At 43.7% G+C, this 12,549-nt stretch overlaps 2 protein-coding genes across 2 annotated transcripts; one reads left to right on the forward strand and one right to left on the reverse strand.

The window, feature by feature from the left end:
• Positions 1–5,077: 5,077 nt before the first annotated feature.
• On the reverse strand, positions 5,078–9,177 carry cmpk2 (cytidine monophosphate (UMP-CMP) kinase 2, mitochondrial). The gene is made up of 5 exons (XM_079174205.1): positions 8,531–9,177; positions 8,139–8,253; positions 7,552–7,753; positions 7,113–7,346; positions 5,078–5,657 (listed from the first exon to the last, which is right to left on the reverse strand). Exons 1-5 carry the CDS (start codon positions 9,119–9,121, stop codon positions 5,537–5,539), a joined length of 1,263 nt encoding a protein of 420 aa, XP_079030331.1. The 5' UTR covers positions 9,122–9,177; the 3' UTR covers positions 5,078–5,536.
• A 695-nt stretch (positions 9,178–9,872) lies between these two features.
• On the forward strand, positions 9,873–12,312 carry rsad2 (radical S-adenosyl methionine domain containing 2). Its single transcript, XM_079174264.1, has 6 exons — positions 9,873–10,247; positions 10,336–10,497; positions 10,735–10,964; positions 11,056–11,205; positions 11,727–11,759; positions 11,907–12,312. The coding sequence occupies exons 1-6, from the start codon at positions 9,923–9,925 to the stop codon at positions 12,069–12,071; spliced, it is 1,065 nt and encodes a 354-aa protein (XP_079030390.1). The 5' UTR covers positions 9,873–9,922; the 3' UTR covers positions 12,072–12,312.
• The last annotated feature ends 237 nt before the right edge of the window (positions 12,313–12,549 follow it).

Below are 12,549 nucleotides of genomic sequence, written 5' to 3' on the forward strand. Positions count from 1 at the left end.
AGAGGGACATTGGTAGTGCTTCAAAGTAAGTAAGTACATATATATATCAGGCCCTGAGGACTGCTCGCTAAACTCTATTTGGACAGCAGGAGGAATGACTTGTGGGAAGAGTTGGGAGCTAAAGCCAGTGCGAATCCTTTCCCCCTCCTAGCTCGCAGTCCCCGTAGGCTGTTGGGTATATGGTGTTGATTATGGAGATGAACGGCTATAAACTCCAAATTTTCTGAGGTGCAGTGAGAAGACTGTAAAGTAGGCAAATGCCTCGTCTCTCTCACAGGAGAGCCACAGAGTGAGCAAGCTAAATGGGTGTAGGGGGATTCAGATGGCTTAGTCGGGATAAGGAATTGGGATCTAGTGGTATGTTTCTCTCATTTGTGTCTCTCTGCCCCTCTCGCTCCTCTTCTCTCTCTATCACTATCTGTTTTCACATCCCAAAGGCCTTCTTTACAATCCTTTAGCTCTCACACGGCAGTCTGTGACAAGCGAAAATTGAAACCTAAGCCACACCAAATCCCTGGTCATCTGGTTTAAGAAAATGCACTCATGAATTTTACAATGCACCCTCAACGTCAGCAAGCATTTGGTGCAACATTGCAGCATTTGGAGTTAACAGCATTCAAATTAAAAAGTCATTTGATATATGACAGTACGTGGTGCACATTTACAGAGTTGTCCCACTGAAGTTGAGCAAACATTTGCTCTGCTTAATGATTCATATTCCTCATGCTCTTTGTCAGTCTGCATTGTAATTCCTTCTTTCCCTGCAACTGCAGCTTCCCCCAGCCGCTGTGCATCTGTCTTTAGTAGTGCTCATCAAAGACCAGTGGCTCCCCCGACACCATTACAACAATCCAGGATCAAGTTGCTCTACTTTTATTTGTGTATAGTGCTGTGTGTTTAAATATCTCCTTGCGATCTGAGAGCTTAGTCTGTTTTGACCCGGCCATTAGTTCTGTGGTAGGGACCACAAAAAAACAGACCTCCGAATCTCAGAGATCGAATCAAAGACTAAGACCAGAGATAGAGGGAGGGAGTCAGTCAGTTTAGGTATTTTGAGAGTCAGTCGGCCACTTGCCTGTCAAGCAAGTAGCTTCTCAGCTGTCTGCTGATGCCAGACGAAGTAGGAGACATGCCTAAGCATTAATGGAACTGAAACAAAAATAAACCATTTTCAAGTGTAAAACGAGATGCACGCACACAGCTGCATAGAAGTTGGCAGTGTTGCCTTTGATTTATTCCTCTGGGGGAAGAAGGACGGTATTTGTGTGTTTGGAGGAGGAGGGAAGGAAAAAAAACATGGCACACAAGGAACATTCCAAGTTCGCCACAGGAAATCAATTTATTTGAGAGGGCAGCCAGGCTAAAAATAGGGAAGCCCCAAACAATAGAGTTGGAATTAATTGCCCAGATTTTGTGAGAAGGCAAGAAGACTCCAGAGAGCCAAAGTTTGTTCTCTGCCTTGTTTCATATGTGTGTTATGGAAATATTAGTCTGGTCTAGCTGTCATGTTGTTTTGTTTTGGCATATTTCTGCGTGTTTGCAGCTGTCAAAACAGAACTGAATTCTCAATCATTTTCTTCCCTCATATGACGACTTACCACTTGTCAACACTACTGCCAGCTGCCTTATTTGACAGGATATGATGATTTATCACAAGTTCTCCACAGTAAATAGACAATAACTGTTTTGTCACACTCCACCGAGTTCTAACTGGGTTTTCGGGGAGTGTGTGAGGGAGTGCTGTAGGGGCCTTATGGGGGCTGATGTGCCGTTTTTAATGAGATCTCACAGCGGTGTTTAAATATTTAACCGTTCCTGGTGAAGCCTCCCCAACAGCCGCCAGGCAAAACTGGTGAGGTTCCATGCAATCATCACAGACTATACAGCACCTATCCCCCGAAAACATCAGAAAATAAGCACAACCTGAATACATAATGGCATCCTGAATATACAGCCTGCTGTGCCTAATACCTGCACCTATCGACAGAGATGCTGTCTCTGCCCCTGCAAATAAGTATTCACACACCATGACAAAGGGTGAGCGTGATGATGAAAAGCTGTTGAATTATACATGCTTTTGATGGGATATTTTCAAAACTTTATTTTTCCCCCCCAAGTAATTCCCCCATCTCTGCCTCGCTTTTGCCTTTTCCGCCACATTTTGAGCTTTGCTGTATGCTTTTTGACAAACATTTCACCACCGATCAGTTCAACCCCTACACTCTCCGCGTCTCTACATCCCACAACCCGTCATTCACAGAGAGTGGGGCTGTGGCGTCTGCTACCTCCTGCTGTGTTCAAAGGGAGGTGGTAGGGCTGTGCATGCATGTGGTGTGTCTATGTGTGCAACTATGGAAGTGTGTGTGAGAGGGAATGAGGTTGTAGAGAAGATCGGGCTGGTTGGACGACATTTTGGTACGAGCGTGGGTCAAGAAGGGTGAGAAATTGTAATTGTGATCATTTAGTCTATTGGATAACTCAACCTCAATATAATCTGATTGTATCCTCTCAGTCTTGTTTAAAAGCCTTCAAAAATATGGGTTTACTTGAGAAGGCTATTTTAAACTTGGGTTCTAAATGCCCTTCTTAACATATTTGGGAATTGTGTTTTTACACTCACTCTGTTTTAATCAGATGTTTCTGATCCAATTTGGTGTAATGCCTTCACACACCAACCCTGCCAGTTGTTAGGATGTTAAGGAGGTTGGTGAATATTTAGGAAAGACCTCGGATGGTGTTTGAAGCTGCTTGGGGAATGCTACATACTGTATTTGGGGGTGAGGATAGTGTTTGGGAAATACGTTGTACCTGCCAGCTGGAGGAATCTGGAGGGACTTGAGCTCACAGATGAGCATCCGCAGCATCTCCCTTCACTCTTGCCTGTCCCCCCCCCCCCCTCATCTATCCACCACCCTCTCCTCCTTTTACAGCCTTCCCCTCGGCTCCTCTTCCCTCTTGTATCCCCCCTCCCCCAATGCAGACAGCCCATCCCTGCCTGTCTAGGTAACTCAGTTCTCCCAAAACACAGGATCATATCCAGCTACTGCTCTAAGGCCCCACTGATTGAAGGGAGCACTATTAGCCCCTGCTAACCTGCTTATTCACTGTGTAAAATGTTGTTTATTTGACAAGGGGTGTATATAGATATTGCTGTAGGGTCTTTAGAGTTTGGCAAACACTTGGTGCCAGATCATATGCATGACTCCTCTTGCAATGCCGCTTCATGTGGCTGCCAAGTGAGGCCCATTGGGGTCTTTGCCAAGGGACCTAGACTACGATTCAAACCCCCGCCCCCCATCCACCGACCACACTCCTAACACACACGCATACATAAACACACCTTGTGCTTCCCCGATGCCCTCTCTCCCTCCCCCAACCTGTACCAGCCCTATGCCCTCCCTTCCACCCCTACCCCCTCAGTCTCCACACTCATTATTAATGATCTGAGGGACAGCTTTCATTTGATCTATTACTTAGGATGGGACGGCGGCTGCTGTGCTGCTGCATCCCTGCTGGATCTTTAATTATTTCATGGAGGGCTTTCCTCCTCTCTGCTGCTCCTTCTCTGTTGTGCAGATGAAATATTGAAGTTAAGGAGTGTAGTGCAAAGTGGCCCCATACAGGGCAAGGTGTGTGTGTGTGTGTGTGTGTGCACGTGTATAGTGTAAGTGTACTGTATATTTGTGTGTAAGGCTGAGCTCCTCCTGACGAATATTTTTTTTTTTTTCATAAATATGGTTCGGACTTTTATCTTACAACTTCAGGTTTGAGGTCACAGATTGGAAGCAGATTGCATTTGTCATTAACTTTTTTTCCTCAAACCACGGTTCAACTTCGAAACACGAATATTCAACGCGAGAGTTGTTGTTATTGTCAAGACCCCCTGAGTATATTCTGGCTGTCTGACAAAAAAAAAACTCCTTAATGTTTCAACATGGAAAAGCACTGTTGAGAAATTTAAAGAGAATTATTTCAGTGCATGTGTAATGTGCTGTGATTATGGGCCATTAACACCATATTACAGTAGTGTTTAGGGGCAGTCATGGCATGATATCACCATTCACTTTGCGTTGCCAAGAATAGCAAAGCATAACATCTGACATGGAAGTATGGCTGACACCAGAGGCACACACAGCTTTGCATTCAGGTATGATGTATTGCGTATTGCCTAATTGCTTTGACTCTCTTGAGAGAGAGGCTACTGTGTTAATGGCAATCAAAATTCCACACAGCTCTGGGCTACATTCATTTTGTGTCATACAGCTGAGGGCCTATGAATTCAATAAACCCTACTGAGATACTTACCTCATGTTGGAATCCATACACCATAAACATAATGACACCTTATTTTAGTTTATGTGATTACATGTGATGCTATGATTTGCATCCACAGCACCTCTTCACTCAGTAAAACATTGGATTGCCGTAATTGGTAGTAGGAGTAAACCATGCACTTATGTGGGGGAGCACTGGAATGACATTGATATACAGCGCTCCATTAATTGCCATATGAATAGGGTCTGCAGTGGTTGGCGCTCTGCTGATGCATCACAGTAAAAGAGATGGGTCACTCTGTCTTCTCCAGCCCGCAGCTTTGCCAAGCTCATAATTACTAAAACCTCCAATTAATCTTCCCATCACATAGGCCAAATATACACTTCCTCCCTATATATTTATTTGAGTTACAGTATATGCTCTTATAGTAAATGTGCAGGCCTCTGTGTGTGTGTGTGTTTACACAAGTAGGAGTGCAAATGTACATTTATGTGTGCACACTTGAGTGCCTGCGCCCACGAGGACACGAAGTACAAACAGCACAATGTGTTCTCAATGTACTCTGCAGCTCCACTGTGAGTCACACAGGTTATCAATACAAGTGGCATCAGTTGTATCAATATCACACTGTAGAACTATAGGGAATTGCCATCTGCATTGCACTGAAAAAAGGACTCTTATATAAGTTCATATGCACTTATGTAAGCACATACATTTGATATATCTTCTTTGGTAGGCTTATGTAAGTCATGCTAACTCAAGGAGAGACCCCCGAACAGATACTTGGTTTTATTTTCTTTTAATTTGGAACATTTTTTATCTGAATGTACATATTCTGAGATTGGTTTGTGTGCTAAAATGAAATGAAACTCAGTGGTGCTTATATAAATGTTACCATCCATTTCCTCTGCGTCGGTCCAAATACCAAGTAATAGTCAATAAGTGCGGCTACACTGTGTCTCATTTCTGAGAGGTCACAACGGTGGTTACTGTAAGTGCACACTTCTTGACGATAGTTTTTTGTGTGTGAGTGCATGTGTGTGTGTGTCTACATGAATATGTATTTCTGATTGTAGCATGCAGTTCTGGCCCCTGGCCATTCAACCTTTACTCATTCTGAAAAGAATCTCTTCTCCACACTCCAATCTGGCCACAATTCCTCCTCCTGGTGCATTCACAACACCTTACTGGCACCCAGTGGTGAGCGGAGGTACGGCGCCCACTTGATGCTTGGCCGACAGCAGGAGAGATGGAAAACTGTTTACAAGTGGCATTTGCCCCTAATTAAAAGCAGCACTTGCTGGAGCACTTGGTCTGCAGAAGGACTAGCATCCACGGTGACAAATGCCGGCCCACTGATCCTCTGGTAAGCCGTCTCCACTCTGCAGACACACACAAACACCTTAGTCAACAAGTGACGAGAATAAGCATATAAACACAGCAAATGGCACTTTACATTACACTGAATAATCCTGTTTTCAGTATTTTGACTGCTTACAGTTTTGGTGGACATTGAGGGGAGTGATAAAATGCACAACATGTGAGAAACTTTGGTTATGCGAAACTTCACAGATGGCTCGGAGCGCAGCCATTTCCTGAGACAAATGAAGAATAGTCCTTGTGATAATGATTGACCAAGTCTGCAGAATCTCTCACTCTCTCAGCGGCAGAGAGTCAACTCCCACCATTTTCTAATTCTGCTGGCCCAACATCTGGCTGTCCCGTGTGGAAAGGCCATTATGTCAGGATAGAGGATGAATGAAAGTAGCCATCGACCTGTCTGCGAAGCGACTATCTGGGCAGGCAGAGCCTTGCGAGTTTTGACCAGCTTAATGGAGCACAACAGCTCAGCAACTAATCACCTGTTCTTTCTCATCAGCTGCTTCCCCCACGGGACAGCAATTGATTGTTAAGTGTTTGATGGATCAGGCTAAGACTGAGCTGACCTGACTCAGTGGAATGTGCAAGACAGTTTGTAGCCCATCTGTGGTTTCAATGTTTTCACACTCACAGAGAACTTTTTTTCATCACAGACTGTAGAACATTTGTCCACACATGTCACACTGCTAAGTGTGTCTACTGTGGGGTTTTTTTTTTTTCGCTCTCTCTGTCTGTCATTACCCACTCTGTGTAACATACAGTAGTACTACTACCATACTGGACCTCAGTCAGATTAATAGTGTGGCTAGAATGCAATCTCAAAGACACCGCCAATAGTTTATTTTATGACTGCTAAAAAAATGTTCATTGTATCAACTGATTTAGGCTTTTACTTTTTATGGTTTAGTGGATTATAGTCCTACAACTGATGAAACAGGTGATATTCTTTTATGAAATAGTTGTTTCAGTGCCATTTCACTTGTTTCATAATATGTTCTAATGGTAACTCTGGTGGTATTAACATTGTGCCAATTTAAGGAATCTTTAGAAATTAGTTTATTTTTATCAGAAACAATTTCTAATCCCAGTAGTTGTGATGTAACGATGAGTCAATTAAATGAAATGCTGTTTCGATAATAAGACCTCAAACTAAAATGTGGTCTTTCTCTCAAAACTGAGCTTTTTTCCCCTCTTGTTTTGTGTGACTGTAAATTGAATACCTCTAGGTTTTGGACTATTAGTTGTACATAACAAGCAATTTGAAGACATCACCATAGCTTTTTAGGAAATTGTGATAGGAACTTTTCACACTTTTCTGACATTTTGTAGAAAAAAACAATGCATCGATTAATCAAAGAAGTTAGTAGATTCAGTAGATAATGTAAATAATTAGCCCTACCCCGTATTTTAAATGGCTCAAACATGTATGTATCCTTTTGTACATTCAAATATCTTACTTGAGTCTGAAAAGCTGGTTTTGGTCCAGCTCTTGCTCCTCTTCCGTCTTTCCTTGACCTCTGTCCCTCAGTCTCCTCTTCCTCTCCTCAGGGTCCAGGGTGAGTAAGACCACGAGGCTGGGCTGGCGCAGGTCACTGGGCCAACGGTAAACCTCCGAGCCCTCTGCTGGAAGGTTGCACACTTGACCGCTCACTGCTGTGGCAATGGCATACGCTGCGGTGCTGTGCCAGAATCTAGGGACAGATAACAGATGGCGGATTGAAAGGTGAGTGATGGGTCGATGGATGATCAGGTAACTCGCAGGTGGGAGTAGGAGATGTTTAACGGTGAATTGTCGGTCTAGATCTCAGTGGAATGTATCTATTGTCCCCTCAATCTCAAAACAGGTCACACAACAGGCAAACGTCACAACACCTGCGACATCTCTGCTGTCTTTACCTGTCGACGATGACAGGCGTCTTCATGCCCTGCTGGCCTATTTGTTCAGCTGTGATGTAGTTCCCCAGAGCATAGAAGGCCCTGCGGATGAGGGGCGGCTCGCGATCAAAGCGGGCCCTCATGGGGGACAGGCACTGGGGAGGGGACTGTAAAAGAGAGGCCCCTAGAGCATCCCTCAGAGACTGAGTCAGAGTGGTTTTACCTGTGATGGGGAGAGGGAGAGAGGAAAGAATCAATAGAATACAAAGAATGAACACAAAGACTGGGAGAGTTTTCAGGAAACAAAAAGTAGTAGTTTTGTAAATGCAATAAGGGACTGAAGCGACTCTTGAGAAGTTAAAACTCCCATCCTACCTACGCTACATGGTTGAGGTTTCATGAGGTTTTGCAAAGAGTATTAGATGAGCTAGCTCTTCAATAAACCATTTTCACAGTGCTGTAACTTTCCTGAGGTCATGATACATGATATTCCATTAGGCGAAGCTCACTGGCAGATAATGGCTTTAGCAGAGAACAACTGGCAATCACAGCGAGACATCTATACATCAAACTGATCCCATATTTATTTATGAGGTAATGGCATTAACCTGTGGCATCCAGGCCCTCTATGACAATAACAGGGAAGTCTGGTTTACTTCTGGCCTCCGCTCTGCTGGGCAGCATCTCCAGCACAGACATCGCCTCTGGGATGATGTCACCGCACTGCAGAACAGACAAAATCAGTTTGCTGCTGTGAGAGGAGGCAGGAGGGAGTCATAGACTGTGGTGCGCATGAACACACACACACACTACTGTGGGCCACCTGGCACTGCTAGATAAATGGAAGCATTAAGAGCCTCTTTGGGCCACACTGCTATATCTTCTTCTACCACAAGAGCGTGCCACTTTGCCATATCTTGCAAGTGGGGCAATAGCTCTACACAGTTTGTTTTTATAATTGCAGAACAGGCACGTCACATCATAATGAGACTATAATAACCTTTTCTAGGACTTCATAGGCCTCCTCAAAGCTGTAGAAAACATCGGAGTTGATGATGTTGAGTGTTGATGGGTGATATTCTGGCGCTTCTGAGGGCACCACATAGTAATCCTTTGACTTTTCCATCGTTGGGCTGTCTGCGTGAGGCCACAGATGCTGAGTCCACAGTTGACCGTCCTCACATTTCAAGTATGAACACACAAACACCGGATCACGCTGTGATAAATCTCTCAAAAGTCGCTCTGTCGGGGATGAACTCTCTGAATTATCTTTCAAAAAGTACCCCTTCAACAGAGAATCCCTGACATTTGGCAGGAACGAGGACATGGGAGACAAATGACACTCTGGAGGCAACTCTCGCAACAAGTTGTCTTTCAGCTCCGCGTAAAACTTGGCACGTGTGATTTTGTCGCTGCTGCAGACAAGGAGGGAGTAAAGCCTCGCATAGTTCTGTACTTCTCTGAACACCCGTGGCACTTCTTCTCCCCGGTGCTGCTCTCGAGTTGAAAAGTAGAAGGGCGCTCCATCCAGCTCCACTGAAAAAACACGAGAGGACCACTGAGGAATAAGGGACATAGTGCGCCGTGCCATTTCTTTCTCCGGATGTAGCCTGTTGATCGGTTTCAGATCTGGGACAGCCGAACGACAGCGACACTAACCCGCTGCAGGGAAAACGAAAGTTACTGCGCCAAACGGCGAAAACGAAAGTTACTGCGCTTAACGGCGAAAACGAAACTTTGCCTCCGCTATCAGATGGGTGGTGCAATTTGAGAAACATTTCCCGTGGCTCTAAGTTGTGTTTATAGAAAAATGTGAGACACCAGAAGTAAACAGTCGCTGGTTGTGTCACAGTATTGGTGTCAATTTGACATCCTTTATGTGTTCACTTCCGCAGGTGGGGCATGATGGGACCCAGGGCTGATACATCTTAGATGTTGGAATAAAATAAATTGAGAGTATTTAATATATTATTCAAGACTGAAGACAAACATGCAGACTCAGGCATGAAATAATTGAAAGACCGATCAGCAGGCACCCCTTTACAAACATGCATTTGACTGCTCCTGTTTTAAAAGTCACCAAAAGCTTGGCCACAACTGCGCCATTATATAATATCGCTTATATCCATATAGCATATCATATAAGACATGAAGGTCCTGACTCTTATCATTGTTGCACACTGGCTAAATTGGATGAGTGCCACATTTTTATCACTGCAAGTCATCGCACCCCGCCCCCCCCCCCAGTGTTTCGTTTTCGACTTTTTGTAAACAGAAACTGTGAGTCGCTCAGCTGATCGAGTTTCCTTCTCTGTTTACGAGGATCGCCCTGCATACTTGTATATAAGAGAGCGTGAACAGCCACAAGGTGTGATACACGGCCGGTTTGAAGATGCAATTCTCCTCCGTGGTCGCGTCTCCGATGCTGCTGCTGCAGCTCTGCATCGACAACCTGCGCTTCATATTTGCGAGCGTCTTTTCAAAAGTGTGTTACTGGACACCCAGAGTCTGTGGGAGAACAATATCATCCGTTGCACCCGTTGACAGAAAAGTGGACCAAGGGAAAGACCAAAATGCGATGACTCCAACAAGTGTCAACTATCATTTTACACGCAAGTGTAATTACAAATGTGGATTTTGCTTCCACACTGCAAAGACGTCCTTCGTCCTGCCTCTCGATGAAGCCAAGAAGGGCCTCAAACTCCTGAAGGAATCAGGTAAATTGTACAGATTATTATATACTCTGTCCTTGTGTGTGGTGTCAACCCTCTTGCATACAGTTAAACTCATCGCTCTGTTTGTTAGGCATGGAGAAGATCAACTTCTCTGGAGGAGAGCCTTTCTTGCACGAGAAAGGAGATTTTCTAGGGAAATTAGTTCAGTACTGCAAACAGGACCTCCAGCTCCCGAGTGTCAGCATTGTCAGCAACGGAAGCATGATTAAAGAAAAATGGTTCCAGAAATACGGTAAGACTTCAAATTAGTCTCAACTTCTTAAGACAAATTCATTTTTCTTAAATGTCACACTGGTTTGTAGCATATTTTTAGACTAAGAAGAAAAAATGCATTTGGCACCAATACAAAATGTAAAGCATGATCCTAAAAAATATGCTCTCTCTCTCTCTCTCTCTCTCTCTCTCTCTCTCTCTCTCTCTCTCTCTCTCTCTCTCTCTCTCTCTCTCTCTCTCGCTCCCTCTCCACCAGGTGACGATCTGGACATCCTGGCCATCTCCTGTGACAGTTTTGATGAAGCAACCAACCAGCTGATTGGCAGAACTCAGGGGAGGAAGAGCCACATTGACAACCTCCACAAGATTCGCAGCTGGTGCCAGCAGTACAAAGTGGCGTTCAAAATCAACTCAGTCATCAACACCTTCAACGTGGACGAAGACATGACGGAGAACATCCTCCAGCTTAACCCGGTCCGCTGGAAGGTAACGGCGGAAAGGGAGAGCGTGTATGTTTGCGTGTGTGACATCTTGGCACACATACTCACCCTCTGTGTCTGGGCTTTCCTGTGCTCAGGTATTCCAGTGTCTGCTGATTGACGGGGAAAATGCAGGAGAGGAAGCCCTGAGAGAGGCAGAGAGGTTCGTCATCAGCGAGCAGCTGTTTCAGGAGTTTCTGGAAAGACACAGCAGCGTCCCCTGCCTTGTTCCTGAGTCCAATGAGAAGGTATGAGATTGTTGTCAGTGGCAACAAATATGACTGTTTATTTGCATACATGCACAAACTTATACCCATACACTTGGACACTTTTACACAAGCATTACGAGCTATAGCACCCAGTGATATAGTGTGCATAGAATCAGTGGTTTATCTGGCTACAGTAACACGGTTCTCATATTGAGATAAGGTGACATCTCTAAAGGACTGACAGCAAGTCAAATCTCACCAATTTTTTGTCACATTTTAATGAACGAGTGGAAATAAAGCGTGAGATTGTATGGTACATTGATAGCAAAATAAGACTATGATGAAATTATAGATACAAATATTTTTTTAAATGTAAATTATTAATTCCTAAGACCTCCTGCCCTGATCACTCTGCATTCTGCTCATTCTGTATCTTGTCAGAAATTACACTGGAACATTTTCTTTTGGGAGTGTTGTTAGCGTGTAAACAGTGTGACAATGTCGGCAAACAGATGCCAGGCTAACATAACTGAAGTTTGTGCTGGTCTTTGTCTTCACAGATGAGGAATTCCTACTTGATCCTGGATGAATATGTAAGTACACGGTATATTGTTTATGGACCGAACACAATCCCCTTAGGATTGCAGATTTTTATTGTTTGCCTTCCAACTGTTCGATCGCTTACCACATTTGATGAGCATTTTAACTTGTTGCTGATTTACTCTTTCTTCATTTTTCAGATGCGTTTCCTGGACTGTCGAGAGGGACGGAAGGACCCGTCCAAGTCCATCCTTGATGTTGGTGTGAGGGAGGCCATTTGCTTTAGTGGCTTTGATGAAAAGATGTTTCTGAAAAGAGGAGGGAAATATGTGTGGAGCAAAGCCGACATGAAGCTGGAGTGGTGAAAATCAGATTTACGTTTGCTGAGTCATAATTGCATTGGTGTTTTTATCTGTATATGTGTTACTTTTAAAACTCACTTCACTGCTTATGTTTGGAGAAAAAAAAGTGTTCAATTCAAACTCCAAATGTTTTTATGTTCTTGTTTTGAGAAATATATAGATCTATATTGTTGTATATATATATACCATATTATTTTAGTACACTGTAGACACTTGTGTGATTTAATAAACATATTTTTGATGAAAATAATTATGAAAAGTGTTTTATTTCATTTTATTTTGGTCGGCGGTTGCGTCCTAGATTCTCGTAAAAAATAATTATCTTCCATAATGGCCAACTAAAGGCGCCTAAGGTCTAAATTGGTTAAACGTCATCATTATAGCTACATATTGCTCATGAACAATTTGTTTTTGTAACATTTTAACATTCTAACTGGTAAAGCAGAAACCAGTCCTACTGACTCTTGTGGAGTTCCAGTGA

This window comes from Pholis gunnellus (assembly GCF_910591455.1).
Source record: "Pholis gunnellus genome assembly, chromosome: 15".
Classification (NCBI taxonomy): domain Eukaryota; kingdom Metazoa; phylum Chordata; class Actinopteri; order Perciformes; family Pholidae; genus Pholis; species Pholis gunnellus.